The 24,263-nt window shown below is 43.7% G+C and overlaps 2 protein-coding genes across 4 annotated transcripts; one reads left to right on the top strand and one right to left on the bottom strand.

Moving 5' to 3' along the window:
* Positions 1–273: 273 nt before the first annotated feature.
* On the bottom strand, positions 274–18,591 carry LOC136684430 (ras-related protein M-Ras). The gene is made up of 6 exons (XM_066659187.1): positions 18,340–18,591; positions 8,673–8,882; positions 8,175–8,328; positions 6,803–6,902; positions 5,202–5,281; positions 274–4,405 (listed from the first exon to the last, which is right to left on the bottom strand). Exons 2-6 carry the CDS (start codon positions 8,863–8,865, stop codon positions 4,306–4,308), a joined length of 627 nt encoding a protein of 208 aa, XP_066515284.1. The 5' UTR covers positions 8,866–8,882; positions 18,340–18,591; the 3' UTR covers positions 274–4,305.
* A 1,577-nt stretch (positions 18,592–20,168) lies between these two features.
* Positions 20,169–23,989, top strand: LOC136684432 (transmembrane protein 177-like). Of its 3 annotated transcripts, none has more exons than XM_066659189.1 (3): positions 20,169–20,287; positions 21,881–22,384; positions 22,999–23,989. In XM_066659189.1, exons 2-3 carry the CDS (start codon positions 21,905–21,907, stop codon positions 23,449–23,451), a joined length of 933 nt encoding a protein of 310 aa, XP_066515286.1. In that variant the 5' UTR covers positions 20,169–20,287; positions 21,881–21,904; the 3' UTR covers positions 23,452–23,989. The 3 variants fall into 3 exon arrangements, with proteins under 3 accessions (XP_066515286.1, XP_066515288.1, XP_066515287.1); XM_066659191.1 differs by having other exon boundaries at positions 20,216–20,304; XM_066659190.1 differs by lacking the exon at positions 20,169–20,287 and adding an exon at positions 20,854–21,253.
* Positions 23,990–24,263: the final 274 nt, after the last annotated feature.

Genomic DNA, 24,263 nt, shown 5'->3' with positions numbered 1-24,263 from the left:
AACACAGGATTTGAATATCCAATCAGACTGTAGGAGTCAGACAACAAATCAGAACACTGCATTAAATTAGCCAATCAGAGTGCAGGATTACATCAAGAGATTCACAGGAATCAATCAGCCAATAAGAGCTCATGATTCAAACAGCCAATGGGAATGTAGTGCCGAGCTGTTAATCAGATGCAGGATTGTAATGTATTTTTAGTTATTTATTGATGGAGAAAAAAAAAACTACGCAGGATTTAAACATAACATTTTATTTAAATAAACACAGATGTATCAAATTATCTGACAATGTAGCCTCAACCACAAACTCACAACAAAAAAGATCAAGTTCAAGCACATCATTACAACACGTTAATCACCACTGTCCGACGAAATCCTTGTATCTCCCGAATGGCAGCTCTCAGCAGAGGGTCCAAGTCACTGTGGAGCTTTGCTATTGGTCCGTTCTTCATGAAGTTCTCACACAGTGTAAAAGGCAGCAATCGTCACATCATGTCAGATGACGGAATGTGTGGGAGGCAGTGGCGCTGTGGGGGGAGTCACAGAGGCTGTGAGGAGTGTGGGGTGTTCTCCCTGTGTCTGTGTGGGTTTCCTCTGTGTGCGCCGGGTTCCTCCCACAGTCCACATATGATGACAGGATGAGTGTGTGAAACTGTCCATAGGTGTGAGTGTGAGTGACTGGGTGCGTGTGTGAAACTGTCCACAGGTGTGTGTGTGTATGTGAGAGTGACAGGGTGAGTGTGTGAAACTGTCCTCAGGTGTGTGTGTGTGTGTGTGTGAGTGACTGGGTGAGTGTGTGAAACTGTCCACAGGTGTGATTGTGTGAGTGACAGGGTGAGTGTGTGAAACTGTCCTCAGGTGTGTGTGTGTGTGTGTGTGTGTGAGTGACTGGGTGAGTGTGTGAAACTGTCCTCAGGTGTGTGTGTGTGTGTGAGTGACAGGGTAAGTGTGTGAAACTGTCCATAGGTGTGTGTGTGTGTGTGTGTGTGTGAGTGACAAGATGTGTGTGTGAAACTATCCACAGGTGTGAGTGACAGGGTGAGTGCGACAGGTGTTTCCCTGCCTTGACCTGTGATCCTGATTAGGATGAGGCTGTTACAAAAGGTGTATAAATGAATGAATGAATGAATGAATACTAGTATATTTTTCAGTCTGTTTAATGTGATGTTGCATGTCACTGTCCTGTGGATTAATGCTGGATGTAAACACTGGACGTTAATAGGGTCAAGCCTAAGGCAGTGAGTTTTTGGGTCCACTTCAGTAAAAGATCTTAGGAGTCATTGATTTAAACCATGAATCCATTCCAGCAAAGACATCTGGGTCCAAAACTGTTGCACTGATCCTTCCAGAAGGTTTTTCCAAGGGTCACTATGGTCCACTCTGCCCACTGGCTCCCTAAAGTCCAGGACGTTGCCTTCTGTGGACAATACTCTATCATAATATAATCAGCTACATTAATATGCAAATGTTCAGTTACGCACACACTACTTCACACTTATCTCCACTGAAAAAGCTTGGAAATGAAACAGAACGCTCTGGAGCAGCTGCACATGAGCCACCGATGCCAAGTATCAACTAAACGGGTATAAAGTCCCCCAACACGTAGCTGTGAAACACAGGAACTGCATCATCTGGAGTGATAGCGCTCCATTCAGTACCTTTGGGGTGAGCTGGAGTGGAGTTTGTGATCCAAAACTAATCCTCTAACATCAGCATGTGACCTCACTAACCCATTCATGGCTGAATACCATCAAAACCTCACAGAAATGGTCCAAACTCTGGTATAAAGCCTTCCCAGAACAGCAGAAGCTTCAGAGCTGCTTCATAGCCACGTCTATAATGGCTATTATCAACATGGTCACAGTTACTTTCATTGTTACCCTGTTTAGTCGGTCAGTGGATGGTCAGTATCAACATCCACATAATATCTGAGGTCAATACATGTGCATTGAAATGTGGGCCCTCGGGTCGCTTTATTAGAGGAGTACTCTGAAGGATCACTGGATTAGGAACCCCTGCTTAGTATCTACACTCACTGTGTTTTATCAGCTCCACTGACCACACACAAGCACTTAGTAGGTCAACAATTACAGACTGTAGTCAATCTGTTTCTCTGCATATTTTATCCCCATTTTACCCTGTTCTTCAATGCTCAGGACCCCCACAGAGCAGCTACGATTTGGCTGATGGCAGTGACACTGATGTGGTGGTGGTGAGTTAGTGTGTGTTGTGCTGCTCACGTAGGTGTTCCTAATTCAGTGATCCTTCCGAGTATTTAGCCATGCTGGACTTCTTCGGTCTGCCCGCTAAGGTTCTCAGAGTCCCCACTCTGGTAATCACCCCATGCTATTCATGTAGTAAATGTCTGATTTCAGCTCCCTTCACTGTGGAAATACTACAGGAGCATCTCAGTAAATTAGAATATCATCATATCACCTTTTGCATGAATTGCATGGCGTGGAATCGATCAGCCTGTGGTACTGCTGAGGTGTCATGGAAGCACAGGTTGCTTTGATAGCAGCCTTCAGCTCATCTGCGCTGTTGGGTCTGGTGCCTCTCATCTTCCTCTTGACAATAGCCAATAGATTCCCAACACCAGCAGATGACACGGCTTCCCAAACCGTTTCTGATTTCTACTTTCATCTGAAAACAAGACTTTGGACACTGAGCAACAGTCCTTTGACGGCTGGGGTTTTCCCTGTTGTTTGTGCACTTTTCACTACCACACTTTTTCCTTCCACTCAATGGAAGGCGTCAATGACTGCTTTCTGGACGTCTGTCAAGTCAGCAGTCTTCCCCATGATTGTGTAGCCTACCGAACCAGACTAAGGGACCATTTTAACGGCTTAGGAAACCTTTGCAGGTGTTTTGTGTTGATTATTCTAATTCTCTAATGACTTTTGGGTTTTCATTGGCCATGAGCCATAATCATCAACATTAACAGAAATAAACGCTAGGAGTAGATCACTCTGTTTGTAATGCATCTACACAATATATGAGTTTTACTTTATGAACTTAATTACTGACATAAATTAACTTTTTGATGATATTCTAATTTAGCGAGATGCACCTTGTACGTAACCCTCACTTCCATGCATCCTTCACGTTGTGTTACATTTTTATCAACAGCTCCACTAGAGGGCGCAGGGTGATATTGGAGGGAAACTGAGGAGGGACAGTGCTTTCGAACGTCTCCTGGGGATTCCGTAACCTGCTTCGCTGTGGTCCCCTCCAGACATCAATCCTGAGACCTAGGAGTGGGGCATGAACTAGTAGCTACACTGCCCTAAAGAGGTCTAGTGGTCCGGCTCTGTTTAAGCTTCCAGAGAACATGCACAAACACAGAGTCTGGATTGGACGGTCCAATCCTATCCGTATACGGACAAATGAGCCCTAACAACTTCTGTATCCTACATCTATAACATGATTAGAATTGTACTGCATTTAGCCTGAAATACGAGCATCACTCAAATGCTGTAAATGTAAATACTGTATGTCGTAGCATGCCATAGTCTGTACATAGTCTTCCAGGGGGGTGGGATTTTGGGTAGGGTGGATTGAAGGGTTCTGTTTGGGCCAGAAGTATATGTCTGCCAAGTCTTACATTGGCCTGAGAAGGTAAGGTGAAGATGAAGAAATATAGATACTGATATTTTGGCCTGAAAGCTGATGTTGGTGGCAATAAATATAACCTCTTTCATCAGCTGAAGTGACCACACTACATTTACCTAGAAAGAACACCGCTGACCACTTCAACAAAGGCAAACAAGCCATCATTTCAACACTAAGACCCCAAGATTTGACCCCTTGACTCCAAGTAAAAGTGCAAAGGATTCGTATATTAGTGCAAAATGGATGAACCCCATATCTGTGATGCCTGTAGTTTCTTGTGCTGAAGGGTTAAGGCCATTTTCACGGAGGTATTGAAGATTCCCGATGCACCAAATATTAAAAGTCTTTAACTGGCCGAAATTCGTCAGCACTTCAGACGTGTCCAGAGACAACAAAGGCCAAGTTCTGCCCACTTCCACCAAAGCCCTTGGATGTTAGACAACCAGGAAAGATGCAACAACACTTAAGTGACCTCTTCCGGACAGGACCCTCCATTTTTCCTGCGGTCACTCAGTGTGTGCAAAACCGGTAGCATCTTTAGGCGTTTTTAAAGGCCTTTTTGGCGTTTATAGCCCACCCCCGCCCGGTTCTGTAGTCCTCCCCAGCCCAACACAGTGTCCCGAGAGAAGAGTCACACTCAGAGAACCGTCCAATTCTGGACTGTTTACTGGAGCCCAGTCGAGGAAAGTGTCACAAAATGCTGCAGTGGAGCTTCTGCGAGGTGGCAGCTCGGTCTCCACGCCACTTCATCTTCTTCTTCTTCTTCAGACTCCTCTCAGGGATCTGTTGCCTAGGTGAAGTGAAGGAGGAGGAAACACAATACAGGAAGAGGAAGGTAAGACAAATCCAGGAGGGGAAAAAAAAGGAGAAAACCGAGAGGGAGGGAAAACGGTGATGGTGAGATAAGTAGCTTTTCCTTTAGGACACACTAGGGCTGGACAATAATTCAATCAATATACATCGCAATATAACATTTTTAAATAACTTAATAATTTTCAATATTTTAATATACATTATTTACAGTGTCTGTCACTGACTGGCGGTGACAGACACTGTAAATATATTATAATTTTAAAGTATTAATATTAACATTGACAAAGCCTGGAGGTTGCTGATTGTTGGTGATGTCATGTTTCTTTTAGTTCTTAATGTATTTTTCTGTGGCTATTTTATTGTTCATATCAATATCGGAATTATATTGTATTGACTGAAAGTAAGAAATACATTGTGATATAAATTTTGGCCGTATCGTCCAACTCTAATTTAGACTCTCCTTCATTTAAAATTGCTTTAAAACCTTGTGACTAAGGTTTTCTGTCTATTTAAATGGCAGCCAGGTTACAAAATACACAACTATGAGCAGACACCCTCCTCCACCTATTACATAGTGAAGTTTCTGCAGTGCTGAGCCTGGAATAGCAAACACAAAGGCTCTATTCTTCCTGTTACAGCTCAGTGGAACGCCACAACGATTTTGAAGCTGTAATTTTATGGTAAAAATACGACCTAGTGTTGCGTTAACCTCGGTCACAGTGGTATAGCATCATTGTCACCTGTGGAAGTGGGTTCGCATCTTGGTCACTCACCTGATCACCCTGACCAGCTCATGAAAGGCTTTGTCCACGTTCATCGGCGGGTCCTTGGCACTCGTCTCAATGTACGTAATCTGTTTTGTGAATGAAAGGAGAAATCAGTATAAGCTTCTCTCGTCCATCCCCCGTGACTCATTATCTTTAAATAGGAGCGAAAAATACAGTCTCTACGACTGGCGCATCGCTAAAACTGGACTTAATCACAGCCTGTCTCTATGAGTGAGTCAACACTCCAGCCCACAAACCAGGGAAAACACACAAACAGTTTTATATGGCATCAGGATATTTAAGTATCTATATGTAAGAATTGGTTCGATGTGTACAGTTTATTGTTGCTTAAGTATCTATAGTCTATATATGTGTATATACAGTGTATTTAGTCCAGGACTAGGCCTAAACCCCATTTGGGACAGCATCCTTACATACACTGTATATTGAAACATTTGAAGACACCCTTTATAATCTGTACATTCTGTTACTTTAAGCTGCACCCACTGTGGATATGCAGTGTATGATCTCTATAGAAAAGCATGATATAAAATGCTATGTTCTGGAGCAGCTGCACATGACCTCAGAGTCACCAGGCCCAGTACCAGGGTTTTATAGCATTGGGGATAGGGTTATAAAGATTGCCTTCTCTGGAGTGATAAAGAAATAAAGAGCCATCCAATGCCATTGGCAGTTATTTTAACATTTTTACATCCTGAAAATATATTAAAAACAAATGAGCAACCACACGAACACCAAAATAACACATGGTTTCAATAGCTGCCAGTCCCACTGGTGTCCAGCCTCAGAGAGAGTGTGTTCCTCTGTGTCCAGACAGACATCCACAGCCTGGGTTTTGGGCTGGTTCATCGTTTTCTAATTAAAGACAGTGCTGAGGGTGGACAGAAGAGCTGTGGGCGAGTCTGCAGTTTTAGAGCAGAGATGTTCTCAGGAAATCTGCAGGGAATCCTGACGGAAATGTCTCTGGGTACGGATGAGGAAAAATGAGAAAACAGCTGTTGTATTTTAACCTAAGGCTTTAGACTGGTCATTAAGACTGACCCTGACTGTGTCCAGGCATGTTAGGACACTTGGGTACATTGTGGACACACTCTGTGTGGTCCATACTCTTATCTACTGGACTCTACTCTGTTTCGACTCTACTCTGTTTGAGATGACACTGGCTACATTCCAAGATGAGAGGGTTATAGTGGAGGACCAAGTGAGTATTGCCGAGTAGAGCTGAGTTGAGTTGAGTATGGCACAGTGGAAAAGCTCTATTAATTTAAAGGTTGGAACATTCCTGTGAGGATCCGATGGTGCTCAGCCACAAGAGCAATTCTGAGGTGAGGATCTAATATTGAACGATTAGTTCTGGACTGCAGACAACACTCCAACTCATCCCAGAGGTATTAGATGGAGTTCAATCACTCCAGAGAACACAGTTCCACTGCTCCACGGCCCAGTGCTGGGTTTCTTTAGACCCCTCTAGCTCCAGCATGGCTACTCCAGAGTGTCACATTCTAGTGATCAATACTTGTTATTGAGAACATTCAGGCTGTTTGTGTGTGTGTGTGTGTGTGTGTGTGTGTGTATGGAAGACTCACACTGTGTTTGGCAGCCATCTCACTGCCCTGGTCACTTGTCACCTTCCTCAAATGAACCAGATCCACTTTATTAGCCACAAGGATCATGGGGAAGGACTCTCTGGGAAGAAAATGTGACAGAAGTTAAAGCAACTCGGCTGAGAAGGGTACAGTGTTCCTCATTAGTTCTCTCCATCTTTCCTTACTCTCTTTTTTAATGTAATTTATTAGCCCACCATTTCCTTCCTTTTTTCTGCATCTCTCTCTCTCTCTCTTTTCTTTCCCTCCACCATTCTCACACTGTTTGCTTCCTGTTTGATTTCTCTTTTTCTTTCTGTTTTTATGTTTTTCTTTCTCTGTTTATTCTCCTTTACTAAGTGTCCTTTTCTTGCTTTATTTTCTTTCTGTCTGTCTCTCTCTCTGTCTGTTACTACTCTGTTCTTCCCATTTTCTATATTTTCTGCTTCTCAGTCTCCTCAACAAGAAGACTAGCACACACACACACACACACACACAGAGAGAGAGAGAGAGAGAGAGAGGGGGGGGGGATGGGAGCAGGGAGAGAAAGGAAAAAAGAGAAGGTGTGGGGGTGGGAGAGAAAGTGAGAGGGAGGGGTGGAGAGAGAGAAAGTGAAAGAAAATTAAGGAATGACAGAGAGAGGTGAGAAAGTGAGAGAGAGAGAGAGAGAGAGAGAACGAGAGAGAGAGAAAGAGAGAGAACGAGAGAGATAGAGAACGAGAGATAGTGTGAGAGAGAACGAGAGAGAGAGAGAGAGAGAGAGAGATAGAGAGAGAACGAGAGAGAGAGAACAAGAGAGAGAGAGATAGAGAACAAGAGAGAGAGAGGGAGAGAAAGAGAGAACAAGAGCAAGAGAGAGAGAGAGAGAGAGAGAGAGAGAGAGAGAGAGAGAGAGAGAGAGAGAGAGAGAGAGAGAATGCAAACAGACTGAGTGACTGGGCCACTGCTTATACCCCTGAGTCACTCGGGATGACGCGTACCATTGTGGACTCTAGCTTCAGTTATCAGCTGATCACAAAATCACTCATTCATTTATTTATTCATTGTCTGTAACTGCTCATCCAGTTCAGGGTCACGGTGGGTCCGGAACCTACCCGGAAATTCATGGGGTGATAGGAACACACCCTGGAGGGGTGACACACACACATTCACTCACACCTAAGAAAACATTTGAGTCGCCAATTCACCTACCAACCAGAGCACCCGGGGGAAACCCACACGGACACAGGGAGAACACACCAAACTCCTTACAGACAGTCACCCGGAGCAGGACTCGAACCCACAACCTCCAGGTCCCTGGATCTATGTGACTGTGACACTAATAATAATATTTTATAATAAATGAAATAACATCCTGCACCCGTGTTCCTCTCACCGATCTTTGACCCTGAGGATAAGCTGGTGGAAGCGGTCCACGTGCTCAAAGCTGGCCTTGTCCGTGACAGAGAACACGATGAGAAAGCCGTCCCCTGTCCTCATGTACTGCTCTCTCATCGCACTGAACTCCTCCTGCCCAGCCGTGTCCAGCACTGCAAACACAGCACACGTCTACTGTAACACAGTGCAACTAAATCACATGGAGGTGAGGTTTGTACCCCAATATTTTGCCTCAGTTTAGTCAAGACACCAAAGAGAATCTCCGCCCCTCCTTCTCAAACTGATGAAGGCACAACCTCAGGAGCTCAAAACGCTTGGAGGAGAATACAGCACAACTGCCCTCTTTCTGGGGTCTCTCTCTCATCCCCATCACCCCCCTAAATGTTATTCAGTGCAGGCATCTGTTAACTAACATGACAGAAGTGGAGTTAGTGTTCTCCTCCAAGCATGTTGAAGCATCCTCTCATCCTTAGCACAGTGTCTGGGAGAGTCCTACCGTCCAAAATAGCCCACTGTCCGTCGATCTCAGTGTGCTTCAGGTACGAGTCCTCGATGGTGGGGTCGTAATCGGGGACGAAGATCTTCTGGAAGAACTGGATGGTGAGGGCACTCTTGCCCACGCCGCCGTCCCCCACCACCACCAGCTTGTAGGTTGGGAGGTTGTCGCTGGGGACTGCGCTGGTCGCCATAGCAACGCCGGCTAAACCTAGAAACACAGGGATGGAGAATGTGCTGTGAGTATGATCTGAAGATCTGAAAAACAAATGGAGTCTCGTGAGATTTGTCCTGGGCCTGTGCAAATGTTTGGGTACTCTTGGATGACTGGGGAAGGCTTGTTGATTTTCAAAGAGAAAGATTTACTGAACTGTAAGAGGGAGAATAGAGCCTCTGTTGATGCTACTCTGGGCTCAGCACAGCAGAAACTGCACTATGTCATTTGTGGAGGCGTGCTGTAAAAATGAATTACACTCTGCATCGGTAGGGGGAGCCTGTGAGTCAAAAAAAACTGCCAAATCTTACTGTGTTGTTTTACAATACAACGTGCCCAACTATTTTCCTCATAGATGAAGTGTGAACCTATTTTCACTTTGATAATCATCTAAAACACAGCTGAAACAGGGGGACCCACTCGTTTTGTGGTTTGGATGGTAAATGTGGGAAGGCAGCACTTTCAGAGGAGACGCGGAAGTCTGAGAGCGATATTCCACTGGAGCAAGAGCTAAAACAAGCCTAGGAACCACAGAGGAAGTGAAGTGTGGTCTCCTCTAGACTCTCAGTCTGGGGTTCGCTTTAATTATGCCCGTTCCCTTCACCAGATGTTGAGAAGTCTAGTGTGTTTAGCCATCATAAATTTCCTTTGGCACTTATGTTTTTGTGCAACAATGCTGCTGTGTCCAGAGCCAAAAGCTGAGGTCATCCTGAAATCCAGTGGTCTTATTTCTTAAAGATATTCTTTACACGTTTGTGTCCCCATCTTTGATGTAATAGTAATAGCTTCTATTTGGAGCTGGAAAATAATTCCATATCAAAAAATAAAAGGAACACTAAAGTAACACACCTTAGATCTCAATGAATGAAATATTCCAGTTGAAAACCTTTATTCATCACATAGTGGAACAGGTTGAGAACATAAACACGATCAATGTAAATCAAACTTATTATCCCATGGTCTGGATTTGGAATCATACTCAATATAAAAGTGGAAAATCAAATTACAGGCCGATCCAACTTCAGTGGACATTTCCTCCAAACAAGTTCAAATGAGGCCCAGTAGTGTGTGTGGCCTCCACATGCCTGTATGACCTCTCTACACTTCCTGGGGCATGCTCCTGATGAGGCGGCAGAAGTTCTCCTGAGGGATCTCCTCCCAGACCTGGATTAAAGCATCAGTCAACTCCTGGACAGTCTGTGGTGTAACGTGGTGTTGGTGTCCCAGATGTGCTCGATTGGACTGAGGTCTAGGGAAGGGGCAGGCCAGTCCATAGCATCAATGCATTCATCATGCAGCAACTGCTGACACATCAGGCCTAGCATTGTCATGCATCAGAAGGAACCCAGGGCCCACTTCACCAGCATATGGTGTTACAATGGGTCTGAGGATCTAATCCCGGTACATCCGGACAGGGAACCTCTGGCTAGCACATGGAGGGGTGAGCAGCCCTCCAAAGAAAAGCCCCCTCACACCATTACTGACCCACTGCCAAACCGGTCATGCTGGAGGATGTTGGAGGCAGCAGAACGTTCTCCACAGCTTCTCCAGACTCTGTCACATCTGTCCAGTGTGAACCTGTTCTCATCCGTGAAGAGCACAGGGCGCCAATGGCTGACAAAATGCAAAAGTGACGAAAACATCAGCCAGAAAAGATGAGAACAGAGAAATGATCTGTGGTCACCACCTGCAGAACTACTCTTTATAGGGGTTGTCTTGCTAATCGCCTCTCATTTCTACCTGTTGTCTGTTCCATTTGCTCAACAGCAGGTGAAACTGATTCACAATCAGTGCTGCTTCCTAACTCTACAGGTTGATTTCACAGAAGTGTGATTGACTTGGAGTTACATCGTGTGGTTTAGGTGTTCCCTTTGTTTTTTTGAGCAGTGATAATATGATTTGATTTTTAAACACATTTTCAATATTTCAATATGCATTATTTACAGCATCTGTCACTGACTGGCGGTCATTACAGGGCATTGTCGTCAGTTCAGCACACTGATGCTGGGCCAGCAGGTTGAGGGTTTCAAATGCCAACAGACTCAACACACTGATCCTTAAGGCTGGTGATATTGTGGGTGAGGAACTGGACTTGCTGATGGCAGTGTCGGAGATGAGGATGCTGTCTAAGCTGCATCCCATAGATAATGACTGCCACCCACTCTACGACACAGTGAGTGAAATATATTAGCATATTCAGTGCCAGACTCATTCCACCAAAATATACCACAGAGCGCCACAGGAGGTCATTCCTACCTGTGGCCATCAGACTCTATATCTCCACCCTCAATGTGTGATACTACGGTTCATATGTTCAATAACAATAATGTAATTCATTTTTCTTTTGTGCAATAATTAAAAGGTATAATAATTTGAACTGCTTTATGCAGAATATTCCATATTTATTACCACAACCACTGCCACTTAATTGTATCTGTAAGAATTTAAAGTGTACATTTTGCAATATATTTTTTTAATTATTAGAGTGTTTATTCTTTTATATAAACGGTTGCAACTGTAATAACTGCAATTTCCCTCTGGGAGAGATAAAGTATTTCTGATTCTGAATCTATAAGCCAATAGGTTTATGCTTGATGGTGATGTCATGTTTCTTGTTTTTTCTTGGAAGTTTTCATTGATTTTATAATGTTCATATCGTTATCGACCAGAATTAAGAAATATATCGTGATATAAATGTTGACCATATCATCCAGCTCTAGTTAGGAAGGCTTTACACTACATGTTGGAACATTGCTGTTTGAATTTGTGGCATTCAGGAAGAAAAATGTTAATGAAGTTGGTAATGATGCTGTTTGATGAATTCTGGATCACAGACATCACTTTAACTTCTTCCTAAGCTCTCTATAGCCACCCCCTACCCCAGTCCATACATGCTATTGAGCATGGTGAAGTTAGGCTCATGTGCAGCTGCTCCACAGTGCCCTATTATATTACATATACATAATAGCTTCCTACATTCCCCATTCTCTCTCAGACTTTAGTCTGTTCTGGACATTTTATTTTCCCCATTTCACCCTGTTCTTCAGTGCTCAGGGCTCAGCTACACTTTGTATTTCTACAAATACAGACTGTAGTTGATATCTTGTCCTGCATACTTTCTTACCCCTTTTATCTTGTTCTTTAAATGCTCAGGACACCCTCAGGTCCCCTACAGAGCAGGATTGGTTTGGGTGGTGGGTCATTCTCAGTGCTGCAGTGACACTGACGTGGTGGTGGTGTGTTAGTGTGTGTTGTGCTGGTACGAGTGGATCAGATACAGCAGTTGCTGCTTGAGTTTTTAAGCACTGCATTTTTAAACACTCACTGTCCACTCTATTCTCTGAGACACTCCTACCTCGATGGTCCACCTTGTAGATGTAAAGTCAGAGACAGGAGATGTTTCACACACTAACACACCACCACGACGTCAGCGCTGAGGATGATCCATCACCCGAATCAGTCCTCCCCTGTGGAGATCCTGAGCATTGAACAACAGGAGGAAATGGGGCTAATAAAGTATGCAGAGCAACAGGTAGACTACAGCTTGTGATTGTAGAGTTACAAAGTGCTCCTGTGTGGTCAGTGGGGCTGAGAGAGTGGACAGTGAATGTAGAAACGAGGAGGCGGTATACCGATTGAATTATTCTGAGTGGGAGTCGCAGAAGTGCAGCAAAAACCCTTCACCACTTCATGAGCATTTCACACTCAAAACCAAAACCACAGCAAAACACACACACAAAAAAAAGAGAAGCTCTGACGCTCCTCTGCACTCAGTCATTTCAGCCTCACACTCCCAGCTCAAGAGCTTTCCCCCAGCGGCTGGCAGAGCTCACAAGAAAACCCCATTTCATTGTAGGGGTTTTTATAAAGCAATACACAAACAGAGAAAGCTCGATAGAGTTCGAGACGCTGCAAATTGTTTCCATCTCTCGCTGTGTAGGATGCTGCATCTAAACAATGACCTCTCTCGCTCTTGTTGCTATATTAAAAAGCTGAAAAGAAATTACCGTACTCCATTCTATAAGGGAGAGGTTAAAATTCATTATCCCACAGAGTAAATACTATGTCAGTAAGATAGGATACACCATTTTAATATTAATTTCTGAACATCAACCTGGCTTTAAATATTCATCAGAATGAATCAGACAAATGCACACGGCTTTAAGGGTGTTTGATATGTTCGGGCGTAGCAGGTGGTGTCACTGTCACACAGCTCCAGGGACCTGGAGGTTGTGGGTTCGAGCTCCGCTTCGGGTGGGTTTCCTCCGGGTGAATGTATGTGAGGAGTTTGGTGTGTTCTCCCTGTGTCTGCGTGGGTTTCCTCCGATTGACTATCTGTGAGGAGTTTGGTGTGTTCTCCCTGTGTCTGCGTGGGTTTCCTCCGGGTGACTGTCTGTGAGGAGTTTGGTGTGTTCTCCCTGTGTCTGCGTGGGTTTCCTCCGGGTAACTGTCTGTGAGGAGTTTGGTGTGTTCTCCCTGTGTCTGCGTGGGTTTCCTCTGGGTGACTGTTTGTGAGGAGTGTGGTGTGTTCTCCCTGTGTCTGCGTGGGTTTCCTCCGGGTAACTGTCTGTGAGGAGTTTGGTGTGTTCTCCCTGTGTCTGCGTGGGTTTCCTCTGGGTGACTGTTTGTGAGGAGTGTGGTGTGTTCTCCCTGTGTCTGCGTGGGTTTCCTCCGATTGACTATCTGTGAGGAGTTTGGTGTGTTCTCCCTGTGTCTGCATGGGTTTCCTCCGGGTAACTGTCTGTGAGGAGTTTGGTGTGTTCTCCCTGTGTCTGCGTGGGTTTCCTCCGATTGACTATCTGTGAGGAGTTTGGTGTGTTCTCCCTGTGTCTGCATGGGTTTCCTCCGGGTAACTGTCTGTGAGGAGTTTGGTGTGTTCTCCCTGTGTCTGCGTGGGTTTCCTCTGGGTGACTGTTTGTGAGGAGTGTGGTGTGTTCTCCCTGTGTCTGCGTGGGTTTCCTCCGGGTAACTGTCTGTGAGGAGTTTGGTGTGTTCTCCCTGTGTCTGCGTGGGTTTCCTCTGGGTGACTGTTTGTGAGGAGTGTGGTGTGTTCTCCCTGTGTCTGCGTGGGTTTCCTCCGGGTGACTGTTTGTGAGGAGTTTGGTGTGTTCTCCCTGTGTCTGCATGGGTTTCCTCCGGGTGACTGTCTGTGAGGAATTTGGTGTGTTCTCCCTGTGTCTGTGTGGGTTTCCTCCGGGTGACTGTTTGTGAGGAGTGTGGTGTGTTCTCCCTGTGTCCGCGTGGGTTTCCTCCGGGTGAATGTATGTGAGGAGTTTGGTGTGTTCTCCCTGTGTCTGCGTGGGTTTCCTCTGGGTGACTGTCCGGAGGTGTGAGTGCATGAGTTAATGTGTGAGTGTGTCTCACTCTGCAAAGGACTGGCGCCCCCCCAGGGTTTGTTCCCGCCTTGCGCCCAGGGAACAGTTTCCCTTTCCAGTAGTTCAGATAATTCAGAAATGTTCCACATGATGTCATAACAAACAAATAAACAACCACACACATAAATACACAAGTATGGTACCTCAGTTTTGCACTAAATCAGACACATACACACATTTACTCACTATAATTCACTGACATACTCTCTTCCTCTCATTCATTCGCTCACTCCCTCACATATTCTCATTCACGCATATACTTGCTTTCATTCATTCACACTCATGTTGTCATATACATATTCTAATTAACACACTAAATCACATACTCACCCTCTCATACTCTCTCACTCTCTCACAAAATCACATATTCATTTTCTCCTTCATTCACCCTCACTATATCACATACTCACCCACTCATACTCACTCAATCACATACTCACCCACTCATATTCACTCTCTCATAAAACCACATACTCACCCACTCATACTCACTTGCTCATGTAAATACTTATTCTTTTCTTCACTCACTCACGAATACATGTTATGTCATGTAACATTAACCTACACTCCTCCACAAGGGGGTGCTATTGCGTGCTCTGCATCAGCAACACTTTGTGTCCTTGTGGAAATAATGTCCTACCTCAAGGAGGATATCTGCCTACTGTGTGATGAACGGAACGACTGGAACGGTCCAAAATGAACTGGAAACCAACATTTGTAATTAACATCCACTCAAAGCACAGTCTCGCTCCTTTAATGTTCTAGAATAAGAATTAAAATCACTTTATTGGCCACTGTGCTTGCGCACAGATGAAATTGTTCTCATCGTTTAACCCAATCCGTGCCGTGAAACACACATTTACACACACTAGGGGGCAGTGAACACAAATGCCCGGAGCAGTGAGCAGCCCTAGCCGCGGCGCCCAGGGAGCAGTTGGGGGTTAGGTGCTTTGCTCAAAGGCACTTCAATCATGACCTGCCGGCTCTGAGGATCGTACTGGCAGCCTTCCGGTTACAAGCCCAGTTCACTAACCACCAAACCACAACGTTTCGTCAGCGTACTCAATAAACAACGAAGATGGATTCCAGTTTAGTTCAAACAATGTACGCTAACGTGACACTTCATGGTGAAGACCCTTTAGAAACAAGTCTGCATTAGAAGAGTAAGCAGCCCTTTACTATAAATGTTCATACACAGGCATTAACACCTATAAAGGCTTATGTACGTGTCATTTACCCTGATGAATGATGTCAAACCGCATTACGTCATAAAAGCTCGTATAATCAACCTGAACCATCCCACTCTTAACATCAATATATTTTATCAATCCATCCATTCGTCACGGTAGTGTCCAGCTGATGTCCTCAGACGTTACGAGACACCGAAAGAATCCATTCTTACCTAAAAGGAGTCTCTCTTTCTTCTTCTAAATAACGAAGCTACTGCAGCTGACCCACTGACTCAGTCCTGACTCCAGCGAAGGCATGAGGACAGCGTCAAGATCTGAAAGGACTCTAGCTGCTCTGCTGTGCTCTGCTCTGGGAGGAAATGTCCATCAGTGAGAGGACGGCCGGCCTCTTCCTGCGGCCCACAATACGAGGAAGGAGCGGGTTTCCTTCCTAATTCCACCCTCTTCATATCAGCACACACTCATTTCATACACCAGGAAACACCACAAACCCTCTCTCTCTTACACACACTCACACACACACACAATCTTGTATGGGTGAATTGTGGGGACATTATATAGACTTTCATTCACTTTTTGGAGTTCTTTTATTAACCTTACTATAAGTACTACTAGCTCAACACTAATCCTAAACTTCACATAACTTTAAATCAAAGGTTAAAAGGTTAGTCTTCAGCGTAAAAGGTAATGATTACAGTGTGGGGCCCTCACAAGGAATACAAGTCCCCACAAGGTGTGTAAACTGGTTCTTGTCCCGGCAGTGTGATATATGCCTTGCACACACACACACACACACACACACACACACACACACACACAGAGGACAGGGACCTAAGCCCATCCAGTTAGACCAACCCTCAGTGTCCACTCACTTTAGAAGCAGAGCAGTTCTTTACAGAACTAAGTCCTCAGGAAAGACTCTGCTGTCTGAATGTTTTCTGGTATTTTACTGTGCCAGTGTTATTAACAATGCAAGCAACACCGGAACAGACTAAACCTTCTAAAACTTCATAAAATATTATCTCAGTTCTTTAAGAGTTGTGGTTTTAATCCAGAGCTACTCAAACTCTGTCATCTGGAGATCCCCACTGTCAGTTTTCTGAGAACTCACCCAACCCCCCCTCAACTTAATCAAGCTTGTGAATATGTAAACCACCACAGCGTCAGTAGAAATCAATCCGCTCAAATCATCCATTATAACTGCTGAATAATCCATAGATCCTAAATAGTTCCTCAGATAATAACACGCATAGAGAAAAGAAAAGAAAACATTACCATGTGCCAGTAGCTCATTACAATTCATACTATGCCATATTGTCAAAATATTGTCAGATATAATGACAGAATAGTCTACTGAAAATCAAAATCAGACATGTTCTCTGTGTGTATACGGGTTACAGAGTTGCTCAAAGACTTTATTAATAGTTTATATATGTGTCACTAAGAGTCACTTATAATTGGAACTGTGTCTCACTGAACAACACGGCTTTTGTCTAAAACAACTGTGTCCGAAACTCAGCCTCGGTCCGGAGCAGCTGAAGTGCTACAACTCAATGCCGTTTTGTTTTTTCCTCTTGAATTCAGCTCTGTCATCACTGTAGACGAAGATACCATCACTGACGACATTGCTTTGTAATTAACTCCATTTGCTGCCACCCGAAATGCCTTTCAAAAATTTCCACACAGTGTCCGAGGAGGTCTGGAGCAGCTGTCACAGTTTCAGTGACCACTGACACAATGTGCTTCATATTAGCACTGCTGGACACTAATGATACGATTCAGTATCGGAATATCGGAGAATCAATGTGCTTTGTTGTCTATGAACTGAGCCAGCTTATGCTTCATAGAGCGGCTCCTCCGGATGTTTGAACTACATTAAATGCAAAATCTCTGAGACACATAATGCTCAATTTATTAACATTGAAACCAGAACTGGTTCCCACTGCTGAAACCAAAACAAGAAACAATATTCAAACCATGTATTTCATATATAGGCCTAAACATCAGGGTCAGGGTAGGTCTCGGGCCTGCCTGGAATCACTGGATGCAAGGCAGAGGAACATACACCACACAGGGCCCCGGTCCATCACAAGGGATAACACACACACATTTTATTCTTGGATTCATTTTTTATGGTTAGTATTTTTGATCCAGGATCGGTTGAGTCTGTGGATGCTGAACCTGTATGGAGGGATGGCTACACCATTAATGCTCAACTTAAAAGGGGAAATACATTATTTTTAAATATTATGTCAATATGTCATTTTTATTCAATATTTCTGAGGTGGTAAGAAAATACTGTCAATATTTTGGGAAAGTAAGATAAGGGAAGAATAAAATATCAAGAAGAAGAAGAAGAAGGACAAGAAATGATATTTCTGGAGATAATATTCCAAGAAACAGTCAGTATTTTCAGACACTAAATCACTATTTCTAGAAACTCTGTTAATATTTGGATATGGTAATTCACTACTTGGAGACACTACGCCTAAATTTCAAAAGAAATTTCAAAGAAGTGATTATACTTCAACAGGAATGTTTTTCTACGGAAAATCTCCTCAGTGTTTTCATCAGTTTGACGAAGGCCGCGTTCGAAATCACTCCTTGTACTCTTTGTAGTGCACTACATGAGTTTTGAAATTGTTCATTTATGCAGCCAAATAGCCCAGTACTTATTTAGTATGAATTTATACACACATAGTTAACCCTTTGTAAACGTAGTATGTACAGTTTGGATACACAAGTACGTAATTGTTTAAATGGTACTGTAGTGCACTATGTAGTGTACATAGATTTGGGACACCGCCCACACAGATTTCTGTAAAACGGTTCACTTAGCAACGGCATTGCATCAGATTGCGACGAAGGAAAGAAGAAAGAGCAGCTTACCAGAAAACGATTTACGTTCCTTTTTAAGGAGAATATCTGCCAAAAACGTCCCCACATCACTTTTACAGCCTTTAAACTCAACAAAAAGACGTTAATCTACAGGGTTCTCTTCGTAAATTGAACAAAAACATCGCCCTTTCTCTCAGCTCTCCGCTGCGCCGCCATATAAACAACACACTCTTAACAACGTACAATCTTTATATCTGCTGCTGCTGCTATAAATAGAATGGCCTCGCCTTCTTAACTCTGGCTTTTTTGCACAAATTATGACAGTGTCATAACCATAGGTTGAACCTACAGACTCTAATGTAGACTATGCTGTGAAGAAAGTGCAGTTTCTATGCGGTTTTATAGAAATTTATAGCATTTTTTTTCTAAAAGAAAGCTCCATCTTTCCCCACTTGTGAAAGTGGACTGTTCCACCACAGCGAGGTGCTCAGCTTTAAAGAGACAATATCATTGAAATTCGGCTGTCTTCGTATTTATGTTGTATTTTGGTGTAAAAAAGGTTTAAAATAATGTTCAAACGTTTACTACCCACACTTCAAACACCACAGGCTATTTGTTGTCTGTTAGAAACGGCTCATTTATGAGTCACTCTTTCTCTGATATCACAAAAGCCAACACTAGAGGAGGCACCTCAGCATCCCACATTTCTTCTGAAATGAAGCGTATTATTAGGGAGTCTCCCTTTGTTTCAGAGACTCTTGGGAGGACTACACTACATGTTGCAACGTAGCTGTTAGGATTTAACGGCAACAAGTAGTAATGGACACCTGATGTTGGATGCTTATTTCAGGATCACAAAAGACACTCTAGTTAATCCCAAAGGATGGAGCACCATCACTGCAGTAAACACGGGTCCACTATGCCCTCTGTCAAACACTTGTCACTGAGCACGCTGCGGAAGGCGCATGTGCAGCTGCTTCAGAGTGTCCTATGAGAGATGCTTTATTGGTGTTTTTTTTTTAATTCGGTGATATGTCGGTTAAACAATAATCTCTGGCTTCTCTTATCATCTTAAACCTGCCCCAGAGGCTTCAGGACTGTTGACACTGACAACGATTTTAGTTGCTTTCTAGATTTTTGTACTTATCTGTGATTTGCTTTGGTTTCTTAATGTAGAAAACTGTTATAAGAACATTGAATTAAAAAATTAGACATGAATTCTAATTATTATCAAATAAAAAATCTAATCATGCCCTAGAGGCAGGCCTTCTGAACACCTACGGACTGAAACCAGAGTGAGCCGATCATAAATATATTCGATATGAATGTTAAACGGTAGTTTAATTGTTTAACATTTTCCTTACAAATGAAAGCACAACTGAAAATACTTTGTTAATTAATTATTAGTGAGTGGGGTATAAACATAAAGGAGTAGGGTATTAACATTAGGGAATAGTAGGGTGACCAGACGTCCTCTTTGACCCGGACATGTCGTCTTTTTTAGACTTAAAAAAATGTCCGGGCGGAATTTCACAAACGTCCGGGATTTTGTTTTTCTAGAGTTTACATAGAACTTCGAGAAACGTTTCGTTCACAAACTAGTCCCGCCCTCCTCTACTCCGATTGGTTCGATTGAGTGAGAAGGGGGCGTGGTGAAGCAGCCTAAAATCTTCTTATTGGACGGTCTGACAGTAGAGCTATCGTTATTGGTCGATAAACCTTCTCTGTAAACATTTAATTGGTCAGTCTGCACGTCAGTAGTCGTCCTCTTTTTCACCATCTCAGATCTGGTCACCCTAGGGAATAGGGTGTAAAGATTAGGGGGAAGAGTATACATATTAGGGAGTAGGGCAAAGGGATGTTCACTTGTAAAACGGAGTGGAACGCTCCTCTTAACTCCGCCCCCACCTTCACTGCGCGACGTAAAACCTCAGCGACGCGCGTGTCTTTCCTTCGCGGGTGTTTATTGTGTCCTTGTAGAGATGAGTTGTTTTTATCTGTACGTTTCTGTTAAAAGTTAGTAGATTTAGTATTTAATCATTGTTTAAGAACTCTGATAATAAACTAAAAAATGTATTTATACGTAAACGTGCGGCAGGGTACTTGTTTACTGAGGATACATTTTCTCTATTCGTTATTCATGTGTTGTTGCTTTCTGACTGTTCCTGTCTGAATGTAGGAAAATGTTAGAAAAAATGTTCATTATGAAACGTGCCCTGTGTGCGTGGTTCTAGAGGCTTATAGGGACTGGTATGCACTTAAAGGGGAAGTCCACATAATTCTCAAACCCCTTGTATAATCCCGTCTTTAGAAATGGAGTGAGTCACTCAAAGCGTTTTAATGTTAAATTATTTGTAAGTACACCACGTAAGTACAGTACAGTGGCGGTTATAGGAACCAGACGTCTGAAATGATGAATGCAGTAGAAACATTCGCGGAGGATGTAGTGTGTTCTAAGCCCTGAAATAGGGTGACCAGATCTGAGATGGTGAAAAAGAGGACACGTCTTGTGGGCGGGGCTCGCTGCCGTTGTATGCTTAGCTGAACCTATGTGTGCTTTTAGGTCCTTTACACCTTTATTTGCTACACAAAACATGGGAATTTCTTTTTTAATTCATCCGAGAACTTACATTTAGGTTTCGGCATAGCTGCTCGAGATGAGGGTGGGTACATGAGCTTTGCCTGAGGTAAACAAGGACTACTGATGTGCAGACTGACCAATTAAATGTTTACAGAGAAGGTTATCGACCAATAACGGTAGCTCTACTGTCAGAACGTCCAATCAGAAGATTTTAGGCCACTCACTCAAGCGAACCAATCGGAGTAGGGGAGGGCGGGACTAGGTTGTAAACGAAACTTCTCGAAGTTCTATGTAAGCGCTAGAAAAACAAAATCCCGGACGTTTGTGAAATTCCGGCCGGACATTTTAAAGAGGAATCAAGTCTGAAAAAGAGGACATGTCTGGGTAAAAGTGGACGTCTGGTCACCCTACCTATAAAAAAAGCCCTTTTAAGAAGATTTTTTTTACCTTTTCATCACTCGCTAATGAAAAAAAAATCCCAAAGTAAAACATTAGAGAAATAGGAAAAACACTTAAAATCTACAAAAATGGAGATAGATGTTTTTAATTGGACAGTGAATATATGAAGCTCACAAGACATATCGTAGCTGTCCAATTTAAAACATGTCGCAATTTTTGTGGATCTTTGGTTTACAACATCAACTGAACACAGTCATTTTTCAGGTTGTGTTTTGTGAGGAATAGACCAATAGAAATACTCCAAAATGACCTCAAATTTTAAGTTTTTTTCCCATTAACTTCCACTGAAAGTTATGAAGGCTTTTTCCTTTTGTCAAGTTACTATTTTAGGAGATACATGTTTTTCATTGAACAGCGATGATATATAGTTTCACTGTTCGTTGTAGAGAGTAAATCCAATGCGGTATTTGACGCCTGGTTCCATTCATCACCACTGTAAAGAAATTGGAGTTACTCTCAATGTCGAATGCAGTTATGTCGAAATTTTAAAGTGGACTGTACTTGTAAGTATCACTGATGATAACTTGGGCTCATTGTGTTATACTTTCACAGAGACAGCACCATCTAAAGAAGGAGATGGCACCCAGGTTTCTGAGATTCTCAGCTCTGGTGCAGAGGTATCGGACCCCTCTCCTCCTTACTGGCTGTGGGGGAGTTTTTGCTGCCAATATTTTCTACCATGTTTTTCCAGATCACACGTACAGGAAACTATACCAAGCCTGGAGTAAAGGGGAGCCAGCCGAGCTGTCAGAGAACCTGGAGAAGGTGTTCCAGGAGGTTCTAACGGACTCAGATGTTAGTTCCAGCTGTAAGTACAGTGCTTTTGCGGCGTATGGCTTCCATCCTGTCGGAGCTGGGGTCCCCTGGCTGCCTTCAGGTGCTCAGATCGGCGTCCCAGCAAACTTTAACGGCACCAAGGACGATCCGTCCGGTATCACTAACCGAACCATCCTCATCAATGGGAGAGAGGTGGAGTGGGACAGCGAGGTGGGGACGGCACTGAAAGACGCCCTGGTGCTCTCCCGGGACGCCCAGAAATTTGCCATTGCGCGAGAGGTGTGTTATTATTGAGCACATTTTCTTTACTGGATCGGGACCTCCAAAGAGCAGGTATATTTGAAATGGAGGGTCATTGTCAGCACTGCAACAGATGAGCTACAAGGGACCAGGAGTGTCTAACAGAGTGGACACAGAGTTTAAAAACTTCAGCAGCAACTGCTGTGTCTGATCCACTTGTACCAGCCCAACACACATTAACACACCACCACCACCACGTCAGTGTCTCTGCAGCGCTGAGAATGACCCACCACCCACATCATACCTGTTCTGTAGGGGAACTGAGGGTGTCCTGAGCAAGAACAATGTAAAAGGGGTAAGAAAGTATTCAGAGCAACATATCAACCACAGTCTGTATTTGTAGAAATACAAAGTGTAGCTGATAGAGTGGACAGTGAGTGTAGAATATAACAGGGTGGCAGTTATATCTCTGTCCACTAGGGGTCTCTCACCTTCTCTCTACTCCGAGTCATACCTAATATACAATGGCCAGATTGTCCAGAAAGATCCAAACATCTCAGGCATTAATAAAATACTCTTAATAGATTAAATTATTATTTATTTGTCCACATGTCTTCATAAATACTGATAATGTCCAATGTCTGATTCTCCAGGTCTTGAGGCTGGACAGTGGAGGTCCAATTATGCAGGCGGCTGTAGCTCCAACATGTCTCGCCGGGGCCTGGATCTACAGTGTGGCCCTGAAGCAGATCTTCGGGCTCATGGGCGGCTCCCTCATCCTCAGAGCTGGGGTTAACCTGGTCGCTCTGGGCCTGGGAGCCGTGTCGTACTTTTTATCCTCGGACGCGCTCAGTCAGTGGTTGGAATTTCGCTCGGACAAACAAGCCGCGAGACTTTCTAGACGTTACGCCGAAGGAGGAGTGGAGTTCTACGACAAGATCCTCTCCAGAAACAAGACCCTCAGAGTCCTGATGGGCACAAAAGGAGAGGAGATGTACGCTCCCAGTGGAAACCTATTCCCCTCCAGCATCCTGAGCCTCAAACACGCTCCGTACACGTCCCGAAGAGAGGGAATCCTCAGTCAGCTCAAGGAGGAGAAAGCTTGAGGGACAGGGTGGGGCTACATGACTGTGATTTAGGACATTCAGAACACTCTGGATTTTGTTTGGGTGATGCATATGCTGAGAAATCTGCATGTCCAAAAAGGTCAAAACATACCGGAAATAATTAATTTGAATAAATTGTTAAATGTGTAATTCTCTCCCTGTTGTTCATGAATCGCTAAGCATTGGTCCTGCCCTGGGAAGCTCTCCAGTTCCATCTCCAGAAAAGATCCACCCATTAGAGACCAGGGTCATAAGAATACACAATTGGCCCCCATAATGATAGGGGAGATAGGGGAGCAGTTGTGGGTTCAGTGCAGCCATGGATGTTCCCGCTGGTCTTGGGGATTGAACTGTCAACCTTTCCGGTACCAAGCGCGTTCCTCTAACCGTTAGGCCACGGCTAACACAAAAGTGTCCCAGTTAGCTGTCGAGTGATGTGGCATTACCCTCACCCTCCCAGTGCTGATGACATGGACTGAGCTGGAGGACTTGGAAATAGCCAGAGATTGGGTGAAATTTCAGCTAAATCCAGAGTATACATGTTTAAATTATTAAATAAAATGAATGAATTAATAAATCTCTTCCTAAGTATTACATATCTACACACACCATCTTGTATCCGTTAAATGTGAGGACATTATGTAGCCATTTTGTGGAGACTTAACATTAACTGTTCTGCAAGAACTACTAATCTAACCTTAAACAAACCTTAAAACATGTCTTCACCTTAAAATGTAACCAGCTGGGGGTCCTTACAAGGTAAACAAGTGCCAACAATGTGATTGTGTAAACGGATTTGGTCCCCACAGTGA

This window comes from Hoplias malabaricus, unplaced genomic scaffold (genome assembly GCF_029633855.1).
Source record: "Hoplias malabaricus isolate fHopMal1 unplaced genomic scaffold, fHopMal1.hap1 scaffold_62, whole genome shotgun sequence".
Taxonomy (NCBI): domain Eukaryota; kingdom Metazoa; phylum Chordata; class Actinopteri; order Characiformes; family Erythrinidae; genus Hoplias; species Hoplias malabaricus.
The sequence above is the reverse complement of the archived record's forward strand: the minus strand, read 5'-3'. Positions and strand labels throughout refer to the sequence as shown.